Here is a 19,597-nt window from a genome sequence, read left to right on the forward strand (position 1 = left end):
TATAAGCTCAAGTCCATTTAACTAGAACAAATGAAAAACTTGTTTTCTTTCAGATAATCTTCTGGTGCTGTAGGCGTCTCTTCCTATAAAAATTTGTGTGTTAGCTTTGTTTAAGATTAATTTCTCTTTTATATGTTTAAAAAAGAAACATGCAACATAAAGAGATAGAGGACTTACTTCTTCACTTTCTGTTGCCACATATTTTCTCCAAAGGCCTAAGCGATCACTCCATCTTTCTGTTGTTTGTCTTCATCCTCACTAGTGCTCTCATCGTTTGACTTTTCATCTTCTGGACCACGATGATCCTCTTCTTTATCTCCATCATTGTTCACAGAGGATTTGTCTGATTCATTTCTGTTCTGCTGCGTACCTGATGGATCAGTTTGTGAGACAGATTCATCTTGATTTTCTTCATTGACCTCCTCTGAATCAGACCTGTTCTTTTGTCCCCCAGCAGGGTCCTTAGGGTCCTCATCTGGACCTCCCTCAGTCTTTGGGGGACTTGAGTTGGCAGGAGTAGAAGAGGTTTGATCTTTGAGTGGGTCAGTCGATGCTTCCTCACCCTGACCTAGATTCTTCTCTGACTCTAAAATAAACAGTAGAAAGAATACAAAACAGTTTAAAAAGTTCACCTGTCTGTTTAGGATTAGTAAAGGACTGAAATATTCAGAGACAGTCTTTTAGTTTGAATCAATGAGTCTTACTTCATGGAGGTTTCCTAAATGAGACACAGTCTGTGTGATGAGTTAGGTGTAACAAATAAAGTCCCTCCTCCAGTTTTTATCATGTGCTTTCATAAATGAACCATTTGTCTTTATTGTTGTTAAGAATAATCCAGAAGTAAATGAAAGTACTGTTGCATGCTTTGTTTTGTCTCTCAGAGGTTACAAAGTGAACCTTGTAGAAATACTCTAATCGTCTGTACTGTGTGTAAAGTTTGATAGAGCGAGCGTTCTAGCTTTCTGACTCTGATTGAAACAAACAGCCAAATGTGCCAACATGTGAGAAGGACTGAATTTTCTAAAATATGTTAAGTACTGACATTATAATATGTAACACACATTGTATTAATGGTATACTGCTGAGGAAGGATTTGACATTTAGGTTTACATACCTGGCTGTTCAGATTCATCAGACAAACCAACACACTCTGGTTCTTTTGTCTCCTCAGAGTCTGAGAGCTCAGGCTGTGAGATATTTTCCTCTACAGAGAGTTTCATCACATCTGTATCACCTCTGTCGAAGTCAACGTGAAGACTTGGAGAGATTAAGTCCCCAAACGGAGAGGTAGGAGGAGATAAAGTTTCTTAAAAAACATAGAAAGAAAAGTGATTTAAAGAAAACAAATACTTAAAGATACTAAACAGAACAGAGACAGTCTCAGACACTGGAGTCAATAAACCCAGTTAGGAACAATCTATGAAGAAATAATGAGTAGAACAGAAACAATAGATTGATACAGGAATTTTCTGATTGGTGGAAAATGAATCACATGAATTTAATTCATATTTTAAGTAATTTATAAGTAAAAACAACTATTCATTTGTTGTACCTTGTTAAATGTTAGGACTCTCTGCTTTTTGATTGTGGAAATGAAAATAAACATCAGCTGCAGCTGTTTGCAAAAATCTACTTCCCATTCAAAATTACCTTTTATGTTTTTAGTCTGTTCAGCTTTTTCTTCAAACTGTTCTTCTTCCTTCTCTTTGACGAAACCTGATAAGAGAGAAGAGTCACAAGCAGCCAGCTTTATTCCTAGCCTCTCTTATATCGTGTCTCAGCTAACATTAAGAATGTGTGTTGTGGTGTTACCTTTTCGTGGCTTCGGAGCTACAACAGGTGCTGGAGGGAAAAATATTCTTTAGGTCAAAATAATTCATGACATGCAGTGAACTGAAATCAGATTAATCATGTTACTCCTTTCTGTACTGTTTATAAATAAAATCACAATCAAACTATGAGCTGAATAAAATATACACACAGGTAACAGACATGGATGTCATGCTGTTATGATCAAAAGAAACTGTTCAAACATCATTGTTAGATCTTATATTTGCCAAGAACAGACCCTTCTATTCTCTTTATGACATTAATGCCTAAATAGAACAAAAAATATTAAAGGGATACTTCACCATGAAACATGAATCTGTGTTGACATTGGGTCATATATGTAGAAATGTGAAATACATTTTGAAGTTGGTGCCTTCTTGCCCGAGAAAAGACAGAAAGTGTCTTTTTGGCTCATGTGGATGAAAGACACCAAATCCCAGAATGCACAGCACCACAGGCCACTCCCACTAAGGTCCTCTATTTACAGACATATTTACTTCATAAGACCGTTTCCTCAACTGATTCAGAGATTTCTTCCAGAATTGATCTTGTAAATTCCTGTCAGAAAACAGACTCTATGTCTGTGTCCATAGACAAACAGTGAGAGCACCGACACTACCAGTCCACCCCAGCTCGAGCCGGCCCGGGCTCCTCGTCCTCACCGCCGCCGACAGGCAGGCCTTATGTGTCTGCTGCTGAGCTGGCAGTTTCGAGTCTGGGAGTGAGTTCCCACCCACTGATCTGTGATTGGTCTGTAGCTTCAGTGGTCGAAAATATGAGGAACTAGAGTTGTAGTTTCACCCCGCTAACCGCAACAGCTTCCAGTGACGCAGAAAACGTCATTTTGCGTCACTGGAAGCTCCTTTACAGACTCAGAAATACAAAGATTTCACATCTCAGGGGAAAATGAGGCACAACCATTCAAAAATACTACCAGGTTTCTAATGATACAAAGATTAATGCTAATGGGTGAAGTATCCCTTTAAGTACTTGAGAATATAAAAATGGAGTCAATAAACCCAGTTAGGAACAATCTATGAAGAAATAATGAGTAGAACAGAAACAATAGATTGATACAGGAATTTTCTGATTGGTGGAAAATGAATCACATGAATTTAATTCATATTTTAAGTAATTTATAAGTAAAAACAACAACTATTCATTTGTTGTACCTTGTTAAATGTTAGGACTCTCTGCTTTTTGATTGTGGAAATGAAAATAAACATCAGCTGCAGCTGTTTGCAAAAATCTACTTCCCATTCAAAATTACCTTTTATGTTTTTAGTCTGTTCAGCTTTTTCTTCAAACTGTTCTTCAAACTGTTCTTCCTTCTTTTTGACGAAACCTGATAAGAGAGAAGAGTCACAAGCAGCCAGCTTTATTCCTAGCCTCTCTTATATCGTGTCTCAGCTAACATTAAGAATGTGTGTTGTGGTGTTACCTTTTCGTGGCTTCGGAGCTACAACAGGTGCTGGAGGGAAAAATATTCTTTAGGTCAAAATAATTCATGACATGCAGTGAACTGAAATCAGATTAATCATGTTACTCCTTTCTGTACTGTTTATAAATAAAATCACAATCAAACTATGAGCTAAATAAAATATACACACAGGTAACAGACATGGATGTAAGCTCTGGAGGGCAAAGTAAGAAAGAATGGTTTTACATTTCTCAAAAGTTGTTTTATTTCTTGAATTGTTAAATTTGTGTTTCAGTACTAAAGTAAAAAAATCAATGTGCTGTGATTGTTCAGTCATTTGGATAAGGTTAGAGTTGTTTCATAAAAATAACAGCAGAAGAAGGAAAGATGAAAACAATCAAGACATGTAAAGTTCTTCAATGATCAGAAATATTTCTTCTAAGAGCTTTAAAGAGAGAGAGAGAGATTTAAGCTTTGAAACTGTTCAAACAAACACACTGAAGCACTACAATGATTAATGAATTAGCTTATCAGCAAATATGACAAATGTTTGATGGTTTGCAGCGACTTAAATGAGAGGACTTGTTGCCCTCATGGTTGTTATAATGAAATAAGCATTAGTTACAGCTCGCAGCTTATATTATTTTCTCCCCCGTTGAATTTACCTTGACCTCTGTTTAGTTCACGTACCCTCTTCTTGACATCCACTGAAAAGCAAAAACAAGGTAATTTAATTTGCTGTTCCTTTTTTTAACAGTGTATTAATCATGATAAGTAATTGAATTATTAATTGAATTATAATTAGTGACACTAATTCTTTAAAAAAATGTTTTTTAATGAGCCTTTTTGCATTAATCTGACAGGACATGCGAATAGAGACAGGAAATTGTGGGAGGCGAGAGTAGAGGTCGGACCTGAACCCACAGCCTCAACCGCCAGGCTATCGGCGTTCCAGTGATACCCATTCTTTTAAAATGAACAACTTTGTACTTTAAAGGAAACAGGCCCTAAAATAAAAATAAAAGAGCAAAACATATTTTTTTATATTGAAAATGATAAAATGATATGAAATGTTCTTCTTTCAGGACTCACACTGTTAGCCAAGTTATAAGATAAAGATATTATTTAGCTGAGTAAATCATTAAAAGCTGTAGTAGTTTTTAAAAGCAGTAATTAACGAGGCGCCGGTGGTTGGTGTGTGCGCCCCATGTGGGGAGGCTGTGGCCCTTCAGGCGGAGGGCCCGGGTTCAGGATGGACCTGTGGATCATTCCCCGCTCTCTCTCTCCCCGATTTCTGACTCTATCCACTGACCTTTCTCAAAATAAAGTCATTAAGACCCAAAATAAACCTTTAACAAACAGGAGTAATTAATATTGAGCAGCTTTTACCTTTTTCCAAGACTAAATCAGTCTCTTCTTTGAGAATGATATCCTTCCCCTTCCCCTTATCTGAGCCTGAAACAGATAAAAAACAATAAATTGTAGTTTTATAGGCAGAGAAGATAAAAGTGATGATCGATGAAAACTCTGAAATCATCCAATCGCTCAACAGAAACTATCACTTGAACCAAGCTCTGCATACCAGAGTATCCTCTCTGTTGTCAGGTGACCTGCAGATACAGACTATTTCACAGTTTTATATTCTAAATCAAATATTTATGAGTTTTAAATCTGTTTAAAAAAGAAGGGAAGTCTCAGCCTGAAAACATAAAGTATCATACCTTTGGTCTGTTTCTCCTCATCAACCTGTTGTCCTTTATCAACCTGTTGTCCTTTAGCAAAACATGCTGGAAGCAAAGGTGAGAGGAGAGAAAAGACGATAAGTATGTTGTTAGTTTTAATACATTATGAAGATTTTAATTATTAATAAAAGATGATAAAAAAATAATTCAAATGAAATTAATTGAAATAACAGGACACAATACTGCCCTACAAAGGCAAAAGGCAGTAACTTCCAGAATGCTCAAACTGAGTTAAGGTCTTCTGCCTTTGTTTTGCTGCGGATCAAAGTGAAGTTACTGTTTTACTGCAGTGGAGTTAAGGTGATATGCCTTTGTTTTAATATCTGTCATCAAGCACTTCTGACACACACAGTAGCTTGACTAAAGTGTAGAAAAGAAATAGTGTTGGTTGTGTTATTTTAACTAGTGATGGCGAAATGAGGCTTTGTGAAGCAATGAGGCTTTCCAGCCAATTGTATCGCAAATAGATTCATTACTCGAGGCCTCATTTAACACAGTGTACACTAGTGACACCTACTGGTCAAAACAATTTAGAGCAGCCAAATTATTATTGATCACATCACATGCCATTGCATTACTGACATGTTATAGCAAATTGTTCTACTTCAACCAATAATGATTCACGTGATATTACTTTATAACATACCTTAGTTAATATAATCATATTATCATTCGGTGATCTTTTTTTATGATTTCCTATCAAGATATAGCCTATGAAACAATAATATATATAAATCTATTGTTCAACAAGTTTGAGGATCTGTGTTAACTACAAGTCCAGGAAAAAAGGAAGATTGAAAGAAAGCTCCTTAAAGCACTTCACCTTCAAATCAAAATAATAAGCCATCGATAACGAACACAGATAGTGATGATAGTGACGGAAACAGTAACAACTAATAGAAGAGATTCAACATGACAATACATGAAAGCTTTGTAGCATAATGGTTATGGCAGCACCACGTTGATAAAGAAGCTCGGGTTCGATTCTTGGAACCGCTAAACAAATGTTTTGTTTTAACGTTTACCTTATTGGGAGATGATAACTCAAAATGCTCCCAAACAGGAGACATTTTCCTCTTTCTCGCAGGCTCCATTTCTCCCAAAAAATAGAACCAAAACTCCAACTCTCAACAACCAACTAACACAAACTCACGAGGAGACATGACAAGTGGGTTTCGCTTCCTTTTATCCACAACCCGAAACACAAACAAATCAATGACGTAGTTCTACTCGAAGTGAGGCCTCGTTTGTCATCGATGACGCGCTTCTCTGAAAATGACACGAGCCTCGATACGGGGCCTCGGCTAGAAAAGCCCCTCCTACTCAACACACGCTTCAAAGCCTCGGTGTCAAACATCACTAATTTTAACCATGCAACCAAGTGAAATACAGTATCAAATGGAAGTTAATGCCTTTTGCCTTGGCATGACCCGTTATTATTATACAGGCAATGCAAAGGCAGAGTACCTTAACTTCTAAATAGGGTCAAAGGTCATGTTTGAGCTAAAGATTTTTATGAACATTAATAACCTCATTAAAAGACAAAGAATTGCCACATTTCCAATATTCTGCCTGCAACTCATTTGGCCGGACAACAAAAATACTTTAAAGTCATTTTTCTCAGTTCTACACTCTGGCGAGTTAAGGTCTTTTGCCTTTGTAGGGCAGAATAGGTCATGGTAAATGTGAAGCTTGATCCAAAATCAACTGGACTGGTTGAAGATCTTGAAGACGTTCAACCAGTCCAGTTGATTTTGAATGTAGCTTCAAATGTACCATGACCTGGATGACTGAGAACCTACTCAGACAATGGGGAACATTATTGGCTTTCTTCACAAACTACCTTTCCTCTTTCAAAACATACTGAGCGCTGAACTGTTACTCATAGCTTTCAGAATACCTGGACCTCATAAACATACATGTTACTTATCAGGTCGTTCTCTTTAGAATCTACATCCTGAGAAATGTTTTTGGTATCATTTTTTCTGATGAAAGTGTAATTTCTTTCTACTTTACCTTTTTGTCTCTTTTTGCAGAAGACGATGATCAACACGAGTACGATTAAACCAATGACAGCCAGACTGACAGCCACAGCTACAGATGAATTATCTTCAGAAACACAAGAGTCAAAAGTTAGAGGGACGTAGATCACTCATCACTAAAACAACTTACTGTAGAACTGTAACAACAGGAGAATATAGTGTCTCTCTTTTACAACAACCAAAACATTGATTTAGGAGGGCTCTTGAGCTCTCTTAGGCTCCTCGAGATCGGTGGTTGACGGCCTGCCTGAACATCACCCCCCACACCCCCTTGCTCCCTATCCCTCTTCCTGCATTTTATCCCATCTCTCCCCCTATCCTCTTCCAAGCCCGGTGCAGTCTAGGCCTGTGAAGACTGTTTCATCATGAGCCAGAGATCCGGCCGAATATTTCTGCCTTTTAATAAGAAAGTTTTTTCTTACCACTGTAACTTTTGCTGCTTTGTTAAAGTGCTCATGATGGATAGACCGGATCTTTGTAATATAACAATGAGTAAGGTCTTTTACCTGCTTTATGTAAAGTGTCTCGAGATAACACTTGTTATGAGTTGATGCTATACAAATAAAAGTTGATTGATTGATTGATTTTATTAACAACTTTGAATCCTTGAGTCAAAGGGATCTTTTCATTCATCTTCCTCTGTCAACCTCGGTGAGAAATAGTGTAACTTGGCAACAAAGCTTCAAGTTTTCTAAAAGAACATTGACTTCAAAATGACCAAATGAAAAACCTGAACGTACAGTTATACATGAGATCATACCGTGATAACAATCCTTTGCTGTGAATGTCGCCGTCTCACTGCTCACAGGGTTGCTGACTGAACATCTGTATTCTTCGTTATCTCGTTCGTCTCCCAGAGAAATATTAAACTTGTGTCCCGGTTGTGATTTTCCCCGTGCTCTCCACTCAAACTTCATCATGGACTCAGGTGGGGTGGGGTCTGCAGAGCACAGCAGCGTCGCCCGGACTTCAGAAACATCGGAGCCACCGTCTTTGTTTATCTCACAAGATATGGTCGGCATGGCAACCTTGTCTTGAAGAAAATGTAAAAAAATAAACAAATAAATGAATACATACTGAAATCATTGTAGTATGTTACGTATGTATCGGATGCTGATATGATGTGAGCACATCACATCACTGTTGGTATCGGCTAATTTTATCTCTGATATGAGCCAATTTAACTTTATTTATGTTTTACATAGTTTTTAATAATAATTGTTCATTTCTAAGTAAAAATTAATCTTTAAAGTCTTTATATGTGATGTTTTGATCCAGCAGATGTCGCCCTTGAGGACCAGCATGAAACCAAAACAACTTGCGCTGCATTGTTGTGTTAGCATGCTAATGCTAGCGATCTTTATTATGCTCGTATCTTCACACTGCATGTAAATTTACCTGAAATGAGCGTGATCTAGAAACACAGTTAAGCAGTGAGTACAGTATGTTATTCTTCTTTTCTCTAGTCCCTCAATTAAACAACTTTTATACACGAGGGGAGGAGTCAGCCGGCCGTCCGGGCGATGTAAACAAAGTGAAGATAGGACTCTGAAAACTCTGAAAACATCACAGACAGTGGGACTCGGGTGTTACACCCATTGTAGACAGTCATGACTCACAGAGTTATTTTCAGAGGAGATACTTGATTTATATATTTAAGTGTGAAACATCACATAGAAAGTTTACTGTTGTTATTCTGGCCAATAAATCATTTCGATATATCGGCCCCAAAAATCCCATATGGGTCGGGCCCTGGTTTGTATAAAAGAAACATTAAATCTGTGCAAACAAGTGAATAATATGATAACATAATGTCGGGTATAAAGGGCATGCACTGCTTATCAGAACGGTTTGAGGTCAAACATCAGTGTGTCTGATAAATAAAGTATTGTTACAGTATGATTAACATTGACTCCTTTAGAGGAAGGAATGCTGTCATGTTAAAGGAATCTAACCGTGGCTCGTTGTTTAGGACACACACACACACACACACACACACACACACACACACACACACACACACACACACACACACACACACTGGACATTAAATTCAACAACTTGACTTTGTTCTGTGATATAAGAAAGTGAAAGTAACTTCTTCTTTGGCACTGAATATAAACCGTCTTCAGATGCTTGAACAATTTGTTTTTTATCAAGGGCACACCTCTCCGCTGATACCAAGGCCATCGTAAAAAAAGTAGATCCAGTACTATAAAACCCATTTGATAGCACACATATAAAAAGATAATATTTGATCTCCCCTCTACAGTGCCCTTCAGTTCCTTTTAGAGTCCTGTTACAGTTACTAGCCCATGGTAACTTAAAGTGAGAAAAGGATTGTTCTGACCGCCTGAAGTGTAGAATGTGATTAGAATAATGATGATTGATATAAGTTTGTTTCTGAGTACAACAAGTCCTAAACACTTGTATGATTTACATCACCAAAGAAAAATGCAATTCAGACACTTCAAATCCTCAAAAATACAAATGTGATGAAATGAGCGACTTGAAATATGAACGTTGCCAAAAGTACACAGTCTATAAAGATATCCCCACAACAGTCATAAAACCTCTGGTGAAAGGTTTTATAACGGGTCTGAAGTTGATCATTGGTAATATTCTACATAAAGCAGATTTTACAGCCCAACAGTGTGACTCACTGAATCTGTATCAGCCTTGCACATCCATTCAGTTCAGCTTCTGAGGGCTTAAAGCCACAAAGTTTAAAACTGACTTCTGGAGAAATAAATCATCTTCTGATGTTTCAGCTTTTCTTCACAGCTTCAGCAGTTTCTTTAGATTTCCCTGTTGTGTGCCCGATTCTACAATTCATTTACAAGATGCTTCTGTCCAAAGCGACGTACATCAAGGAGTTTTTTTCCAGCTAGCTAGAACTCTGTTTCTGAGCCAATGCCGTGTCCACTACAGAATCTGATTTTAAAGCAGGGCTGTCTCAGGGACACACAGTTTGTTTTTTTTGGCCTTGTCCTCCACTTACAGATATTTCTTTAGATTCTCTGAATCTTTGTATATGATGTAAAGTTTGCAGACAATGAACCCCCAGATTCATTTCAATTGTAAGTAAAAAAAACAACAACATGATTCTAATTGTTTCACCTCAGCACAGACTTTCACAGAAGCCCTTCACATCTTTTTTTTAAACCATCATGTTACTAACCTGTAGCCAGTTCACCTTCTAAACTTTGACATGTTCCATCAGCTTCTGTGCTACTGCACCAACTTTCTTTTTAAACATTTTGGAATCAAATTCAATTCAAAATCAAAAAAGTTGAACATTTTGGTGAAAATTAAATAATGTCATTTCACAGTTTCAACATTTAGCAGGTTGTCTTTGTGCTATTTTCAATTCCATACGGGGTTTCAATGTTTCAAATCATCCCTTTCTGTTTCTATTTACATTTTACTCTGCGGTTTTACTTCCAGCTGTAGAATGGATTGATCATAATCTGTGTTCAATGTTAAACTTACCTATGACCTCCAGTTTGAATTGTGACAGATGTAACATGTTGCCGATGTCGACTTCCACTTCATAGAGTCCTCTGTCTTCAAACTTGAGGCCGGTGATTTCGAGCTCTGCCGAGACCCAGTGAAGAGTGATCCTGTTTTTGTACGCTCCATACGCCTTCTGCTCTCTGCTGTCAAACTCCACCACTTTGTTTCCGTTATGTTTCCACAGAATTGAATTTGGTTGTCCAGAAAAGGCCGGCTTCAAGCTCTCCCTCGTCCCCTTGAGGACATATTTTGTAGGCGGTTCAGCACCTAGAACTGATCATAGAGAGGTATGAGAATATGAAGCATGTGTCTTTGTAAAGGTTCTGCATATTTAAAACATCTCTAATGAAACGTGTTTATAGAATTTAGAGACCGTTAATCCTGTTTTTGTACTGGAGCATTATTATCTGTTATTAATATATTGTACTCTTAATAAATGTGGATGGAGAAAAAACAGCAAGTTACTAAAAACACTTTAGTACGATGGAGGATTAGGGCCATGTTACATTTTTTTTATTTCGAGATTAAAGTCGTAAATTTACGAGAATAAAGTTGTTAATTTACGACTTTATTCTCATAAATTTACGAGTTTAATCTCAAAATTAAAATAAATAATCATTTTTTAACATGGCCCTAATCCTCCGTCGTACTTTTGGATATGAGGCTAGAACTTCATTTTTTTATCCAAATAAAAAAAATGGAGAAAAGGACTTTCAGGTAAGCTGCTCCTGTGGTCTGGAATCTCCTGCAGGATGATCTGTGTCTGTCTCTTTAAATCTTTTTTGAAGTAGTTTGAAGGTGTTGGAGGAAGATGCTTCAGGTTGTAGATGCTTTGAATAATTTACTTTTCTTCTCTGTGACTCAGGATGTTGATCTGTGTTTGTGATTACTCTGTGTGTGTTTATGTCTGTATCATGTTTATTGTGCTGCAGGACACTCTTGTAAATAAGATTTTTAATCTCAATGCAGGACTAAGTCACTTTTAGTCAAGGTCATTTAAACAACTTTCTATGGCGACACAGCAGCATTTGACAGAATTCATCAGTTATTGGATCACCATGGAGACAGATCAGCTGTTTAACATTTTATTCACTTACAACACAAGCAGTTGTACCTGAACACCTCCCTCACTAATAACAAATTCTCCTTCAACTTATGTTTCCAGAATCCTTGTTCCAGCTTCTTAATTGTGAGATAGTCCGGCTTTTATTTGTGTTACATGAATTGAATATACTACGGTGGCCCTGAATTGCAAAACATAACAACAAATAAGAAAACACAACGACAAATCACAAAACACAACAACAAATCAAAAAACACAACCACAAATCAAAAAACACAACCACAAATCAAAAAACACAACCACAAATCAAAAAACACAAATCAAAAAACACAACCACAAATCAAAAAACACAACCACAAATCAAAAAACACAAATCAAAAAACACAACCACAAATAAGAAAACACAACAACAAATCAAAAAACACAAACACAAATCAAAAAACACAACCACAAATCAAAAAACACAACCACAAATCAAAAAACACAAATCAAAAAACACAACCACAAATCAAAAAACACAACCACAAATCAAAAAACACAAATCAAAAAACACAACCACAAATAAGAAAACACAACAACAAATCAAAAAACACAAACACAAATCAAAAAACACAACCACAAATCAAAAAACACAAACACAAATCAAAAAACACAAACACAAATCAAAAAACACAACCACAAATCAAAAAACACAAATCAAAAAACACAAACACAAATCAAAAAACACAAACACAAATCAAAAAACACAAATCAAAAAACACAAACACAAATCAAAAAACACAAACACAAATCAAAAAACAAAAACACAAATCAAAAAACACAAATCAAAAAACACAAATACAAATCAAAAAACACAACCACAAATCAAAAAACACAACCACAAATCAAAAAACACAACCACAAATCAAAAAACACAAATCAAAAAACACAACCACAAATAAGAAAACACAACAACAAATCAAAAAACACAAACACAAATCAAAAAACACAACCACAAATCAAAAAACACAAACACAAATCAAAAAACACAAACACAAATCAAAAAACACAACCACAAATCAAAAAACACAAATCAAAAAACACAAACACAAATCAAAAAACACAAACACAAATCAAAAAACACAAATCAAAAAACACAAACACAAATCAAAAAACACAAACACAAATCAAAAAACAAAAACACAAATCAAAAAACACAAATACAAATCAAAAAACACAAACACAAATCAAAAAACACAAATCAAAAAACACAAATCAAAAAACACAAAAACAAATCAAAAAACACAAACACAAATCAAAAAACACAAACACAAATCAAAAAACACAAATCAAAAAACACAAACACAAATCAAAAAACACAAATACAAATCAAAAAACACAAATCAAAAAACACAAACACAAATCAAAAAACACAAATACAAATCAAAAAACACAAATCAAAAAACACAAACACAAATCAAAAAACACAAACACAAATCAAAAAACACAAATCAAAAAACACAAACACAAATCAAAAAACACAAACACAAATCAAAAAACACAAATCAAAAAACACAAACACAAATCAAAAAACACAAACACAAATCAAAAAACACAAATCAAAAAACACAAACACAAATCAAAAAACACAAATACAAATCAAAAAACACAAATCAAAAAACACAAACACAAATCAAAAAACACAAATACAAATCAAAAAACAAAAACACAAATCAAAAAACACAAATCAAAAAACACAAACACAAATCAAAAAACACAAATACAAATCAAAAAACACAAATACAAATCAAAAAACACAAACACAAATCAAAAAACACAAATCAAAAAACACAAACACAAATCAAAAAACACAAACACAAATCAAAAAACACAAATCAAAAAACACAACCACAAATCAAAAAACACAAATACAAATCAAAAAACACAAACACAAATCAAAAAACACAAATCAAAAAACACAAACACAAATCAAAAAACACAAACACAAATCAAAAAACACAAATCAAAAAACACAACCACAAATCAAAAAACACAAACACAAATCAAAAAACACAAACACAAATCAAAAAACAAAAACACAAATCAAAAAACACAAACACAAACACAAATCAAAAAACATAAATCAAAAAACACAAATCAAAAAACACAACAACATTAACTCAAACCGGAAAAGGTAGGTACCTGCAGTCGACAAGGGTCGTCACTGATTGGACGAATCTTTGGACGTCTTTTTAACTGGAAGCAGCATGCTTCTGCGAGTTGATTTGAAAACATGAGCGAAACCGGAGAGTCAGACTCTCTACTCTCAGAGAATATTCTGATGCAGGCCATACATATGAGGTGATATTGGATATGCTGTCAACCTTTCACAACATTCATATGAGTATCCGTACGCTAAAGACACGTTTAAAAGAAGCAGCTTTGTACAGACGGAACTATTCTCCACTAGCCGAGGTTCAGACTGAGCTGCAGGGCAACTCTTCGGCTATCGGACTATGTGGCAAGTTCTTCAACAAAAACACAAACTGTGTGAAAGGAGAAGTAGTAATGAGCTTGTTGAAACAATAAGTCCACATGGGACGGCTTTGAGAACACGCCGGAGGTTTACAAGACGCACGTATCGTTCCATGAGTCTGAACTACAGATGGCATGCAGATGGCTATGACAAACAGAAACCCTTTGGATCGGCCCTCTCAGGATGTATAGACGGCTTTTCAATGAGAATAATGTGGCTTGTTTGTGGAAATACTAACAACAACCCATCTGTCATCGCGCACAATTATATTAATTGTATATTAAAAGTGTTGGTGTGATCCCAGTGAGATTAAGAACTGACCTCGGAACAGAACATGGGACAATGGCAGCAACACAATGTGCCCTCCGCCATGCACATACGGACTACTATGGAGGCTCGTCAAGACACAGTTACAGCTCATCAACAGGGAATCAGCATATCGAGTCCTGGTGGTCCTTTTTCAGAAGAGGAAGGTATGTAACTATGTATTACTAGTGATCAGATCAATTATTCAATATTCACTGTTATGAATTATTGTTTTCAGACCACTCTTTAAAATGCTGATAACATTCCTCATCTCAGCCCTCTAGATTATTTAATTAAACATTTCTCCTCGTGTAAAAAAAAACAACAACTTTGCATTTAATGTGTTCCTAGGTCTCAGTTTTGGATGGACCTGTTTGGAGACCTAAGAGACTCTGGACACTTCAACGATTGCCATGAACACCAGTGCTTACTGAGATTCTGCTTCAGTAATGTTCTGCAGAAAGACCTGGATGAATGTACGGACCTCTGGAACAAGCACAGGGTTCGACCATCCAGACTTGCCTCATGTCCTGGAGGGATTCCCTCACAGGTAATCCACATCAACTCAGAGTTAAATGATCATAAACTGAATATTGTATTATAACAAATTGCACTGCACTCGTTATGGTAACTATATTTGGATTATTGTACATTTTGTAAATTATAGTATTTAATATAATTAATAGGCTAGTTGTCCTGCCTTTGTTTACTTTCATGTTTCTGTATCAACAAGCAAACACATCTTATTAACAATGGCCATTTCAAACTACATTTCTAAAATCTGGTTAAAAAACCTTTTCATAATTCTATAATTGTCTGAATTTGCAGGTTTGGTTCAAGGGACTGTGGATTTGCTGTTGAAGACAGGGAACTAAATGTGTTTCCGGAGGCCAGGCAAACAATTGATTCATGAGGTGACCCAGACATTCAGGTTTATCTACAACAGGCTGTGGAACAAAATGGATTACAGCAGCCACAAAATAGCTGGACTATAGATGTGGACTATACTGAAGCCCTTACCACATATTCCATGTTACAGTAAACCTATAGCTGAGAAAAAATGTTTCTGCTTTAGCAGGAGATGGCTTTACATTACATACATTACTGATCGGACTGTAAGTGATTATATTTTGGGAACTACTGAGTCTTAATCGTGAACTGACATATAAGTGGCATAAAGGTTTTTAATTGTTAATAAAAGGACGATCTACCAAAATTCTCAAATGTGGTACTTTCTATTTTCAGGTTTGGTAACTGGAATTCTTGCAAGTACAAAATATTTGATTCTGTGTGAACTGATATCACGATTTACACTACATGTAGAACATCTAGTAGACAGTTTCCTTGTATAGTATGCCATGTTAACAGCAGATACTGTGCATTAATGCTACAGAAGTCACAAGCTAAAGAAATCACAACATCTGTACACACCAGTATTTTACCCTCATAACGGTATTTGTTTTATTTATTGAAAACCAACATGTGTTGCTGGAAAAAAATGCAGAATACATCATATTTGTTAATAAATAAAATGTCATAGCATTTTTTTCGAATGAGAGTAAGCCATGAAAACAAAGACACAGCAAATTAAAAAACAAGGCGCTAAAATCAGGACAAGGACCGTGAAGTGTGAACCGTCTCCAAGGTTTGAAAACATCTAAATACATTAACAGATCTGGGGCCGTTTCTGAAAGAAGGTTTTGTGTAAACTCTGAGTCAGTTCACCCTGAAATGAAGGAAACTCGTTTCAGAAGAGGAGGTCACTCAAACCTGAGAAAGAGGGGTAACTCCAGCCCGTTTCAGAAGAGGAGGTCACTCAAACCTGAGAAAGAGGGGTAACTCCAGCCCGTTTCAGAAGAGGAGGTCACTCAAACCCGAGAAAGAGGGGTAACTCCAGCCCGTTTCAGAAGAGGAGGTCACTCAAACCCGAGAAAGAGGGGTAACTCCAGCCCGTTTCAGAAGAGGAGGTCACTCAAACCTGAGAAAGAGGGGTAACTCCAGCCCGTTTCAGAGGGAGAGGTTACTTTACCTCTGAGTCAGTTACTATGGTAACTGAGTCTGTGAACCTAACCTGGTCGTGAGCAGGTTTTCTTCAGTGAACCCTGAGTTTCTCTCGGTCTCCTCTTTCAGAGCCAGAAACACTGTTTCATTTCTTCATTCTTTCATTCAGTCCGTATCACGCCGTGTTAGTGAAGATTCACCGTTTGTCTGAATAAAAATCCAGGTTGTTTTAATATGATATATTTTAATATGATATGTTTTAATATGATATGTTTTAATATGATATGTTAGGGTGGCAATAGCCTACTACAACGTATAAAACAAACTGTTTTATCGAACATTACTCCGTAGGGAATTAGAGCCGAGGCTACATTAACGTCGGGAGATGTTAATTTATAAACTAAACAGGATAAAGGTGAGAGGACATTTAGTCTATGTGTGTGTGAATACAGCTTTATGTTGAGGATAAAGTTAATGAAGTTAACTATAAATCTATATGAGCCTATTGTGTTATTATATTTCATTTTGAGCTGTTTAAAAGTCGATTTTCTTCTGCTGGATTGCATCTTAATGAAAATAAATTGTATAGGTTTAATAGCCTACCATTCCATCAGTTTTGACCTGCAATATTTTAATTCTGATTAAATATTAAATTAATAGATGGGGCTCCATTCATGTTGGCTTTTTATCATCGTGGTGCACGCGCTGAACACCGAGTGGACATACTCAGAGTTTATTTAATAAATTCAAATCTGCTGATCTGGAACTGAAAACTCAGAGTTTCCCACCTGAGAGTAAATCAACTCAGAGCTCAGGGTCAGACTGAGGGTTTGTTCAACCTTCTTTCAGAAACGAGCCCCAGGTCTGTCAGTGACTGCCTCAGAGTCAAACAATGTTTATCAGCAGTCACAGGGGATAATACAATCACTCTTAATGGATGGAAAGTCTCGTGACCTCTTGCCACAACCACTGCAAACCACGGCCGTACATTTTCTGGGAGCCACAATTTGGGCAATACATCATGAATTTTAAATCTCCGCTTACTTCGTTGACATTTCTCTGCCGGCTCCAAAGGCGTATGAAGCATTTACTTCCGGTTAAAAAGACGGACATTGCGTTCGTCCAATCAGCGACGATCCTTGTCGACTGCAGGTACCTACCTTTTCCGGTTTAAGTTAATGTCATTGTGTTTTCTTATTTGTGGTTGTGTTTTGCACTTCAGGGCCACCGTAATTTTCTAAGTCAGTGAACAAAACCGTGCATCAAGATCTATCTGTCAAAACTTTCAGTAAGATTCCGATCAGTAAAAATATGACAAACTTCTGCCCTAACAATAACCAGAGAACACGTCTCTGCCATTGTCCCAGGATTAACACTTAATGATGATACATGCTGAGTAAAGAGTGGTGAAGATGTGTGTTTACTTTGTTCAGTGTAAAGTCGATGTTAAACATTTGAATACAAAGTTTAAACAAATCAAAGTAAACATGAAATAGACTAATATCATCAGGTGTATTTCTTAGTCTGTTATTAACAGACGTATGAAAGTAATGCTGTGTTTCTATAAAGTCTATAGAACTGAACATGTCTTGTCCTGCTCGTGGTGAGGTCTGCAGCTCTGTAGGTTCATTAAGTCTCAAGATAAAAACAGCAGAATGTTAAAGAAGAACAACTCACCGAGGCAGGAGGTAAATAAGAACGAGGCCAGGAAATAAAAACAACCCATTGCAGAGCAGCAGAAAAATCACAGGTATGCTCCACAGCCGCCGTCGTACATTCAGTGTACCTGTACTTTCACTTTGTCGTCGTAGGTGCAGGAACAGAAAAAAACACTTTTACTCTCTGATTTAACTCGAACAACTCGTGGGTTGTTATTTTTCCTTCAAACAAGTCAGAACAGGATCAAGTCAAAACTTCTTGGAGCAGTTGGGCTCCAGTAACACAAAGGGGCGCGGCTGTAGGATGCAGATAAACAGAAAATGTTCTAAACGAAAGTATTTCGTCTAGTGATGTGTCGGTCATGAACGATTCGTTCAAAACAAACGAATCATCTGAGTGAACGTACTGAACTGAATCACTTCCTGAAAAGAGTCGTTCATTTCTCAACTTCAGTTGCGCTCTCCTCTCTCCCGTCTCGTGTCTCTCTCTCCTCTCTGTACTCGTCAGTACAGTGTCTGTGTGTGCGTGTGCGCGCGCGTGTGTGCGCGTGTGCGTGTGTGTGCGCGTGTGCGTGCGCGTGTGCGTGTGCGTGTGTGTGTGTGTGTGTGCGTGTGTGTGTGCGTGTGTGTGTGTGTGCGTGTGTGTGTGTGTGTGTGTGTGCGCGTGTGCGTGCGCGTGTGCGTGTGCGTGTGTGTGTGTGTGTGTGCGTGTGTGTGTGCGTGTGTGTGTGTGTGCGTGTGTGTGTGTGTGTGTGTGTGTGCGTGTGTGTGCGCGTGTGCGTGTGCGTGTGTGTGCGTGTGCGCGTGTGCGTGTGTGTGTGTGTGTGTGTGTGTGTGTGTGCGTGTGTGTGCGCGTGTGCGTGTGTGTGTGTGTGTGTGTGTGTGTGTGTGTGTGTGTGTGTGTGTGTGTGTCCTAAACAACGAGCCACGATTACATTCCTTTAACATGACAGCATTCCTTCCTCTAAGGGAGTCGATGTTAATCATGCTGTAACAATACTTTATTTATCAGACACACTGATGTTTGACCTCAACCCGTTCTGATAAGCAGGAAGAGAGAGACTCGGAGGCGGAGCTCTTAGTAGAGGAACTTGGGCCCCTAAAAGTTGAGAGACCCATTCCCCAGGTAGAACAAAGTACAATCATATTTTTTCATAACTTGAACATGTCTAGTTTATGAAACAGATGGTTGTATAAAAATATTTTACTGCAAAATAACTTTTTTTGGATGTTTTATGCATCTTACCAAAAAACGAAAATAGGTCAAATTAGGGCTTCTCCAAAAGGGACAGCTCTAGCCTTATCACATGTATCTCTGGGAATCAGAATCAGAATTTCACCAAATTTGGACAGGATGTTCACAGATAGTTATTAGTTACAATTATGCAAAGTTGTTATCAATACCATTTTCAATTTTTCTTTAGACTGTTATCTAAACATAAAAGCAAGTTATTTGACTTTTCACTTGACCCTCTGCTGTCACCAGCCCCTAACAGGAAACTAG

General features: G+C 37.1%; 1 protein-coding gene across 3 annotated transcripts in view; it reads right to left on the reverse strand.

Annotated features, from left to right (window-relative positions):
• LOC132986575 (cell surface glycoprotein 1-like) overlaps positions 1 to 18,449 on the reverse strand; it is a 56,518-nt gene extending 38,069 nt beyond the window's left edge. For 2 of the 3 annotated variants that reach the window (XM_061053030.1, XM_061053029.1), the window contains exons 1-13: positions 18,113 to 18,449; positions 10,527 to 10,823; positions 7,795 to 8,067; positions 7,009 to 7,101; positions 4,972 to 5,037; positions 4,640 to 4,705; positions 3,916 to 3,957; positions 3,272 to 3,301; positions 3,101 to 3,175; positions 1,813 to 1,842; positions 1,651 to 1,716; positions 1,115 to 1,306; positions 371 to 586 (exon numbers count right to left, since the gene is read on the reverse strand). In XM_061053030.1, the coding sequence (XP_060909013.1) occupies positions 371 to 586; positions 1,115 to 1,306; positions 1,651 to 1,716; positions 1,813 to 1,842; positions 3,101 to 3,175; positions 3,272 to 3,301; positions 3,916 to 3,957; positions 4,640 to 4,705; positions 4,972 to 5,037; positions 7,009 to 7,101; positions 7,795 to 8,067; positions 10,527 to 10,823; positions 18,113 to 18,161 (1,495 nt within the window). In that variant the 5' untranslated portion in view covers positions 18,162 to 18,449. The remainder of the gene's footprint in view (positions 1 to 370; positions 587 to 1,114; positions 1,307 to 1,650; positions 1,717 to 1,812; positions 1,843 to 3,100; positions 3,176 to 3,271; positions 3,302 to 3,915; positions 3,958 to 4,639; positions 4,706 to 4,971; positions 5,038 to 7,008; positions 7,102 to 7,794; positions 8,068 to 10,526; positions 10,824 to 18,112) is intronic. The other variant, XM_061053032.1, reaches the window with a different exon arrangement.
• Positions 18,450 to 19,597: the final 1,148 nt, after the last annotated feature.

This window comes from Labrus mixtus, chromosome 13 (genome assembly GCF_963584025.1).
Source record: "Labrus mixtus chromosome 13, fLabMix1.1, whole genome shotgun sequence".
Taxonomy (NCBI): Eukaryota; Metazoa; Chordata; class Actinopteri; order Labriformes; family Labridae; genus Labrus; species Labrus mixtus.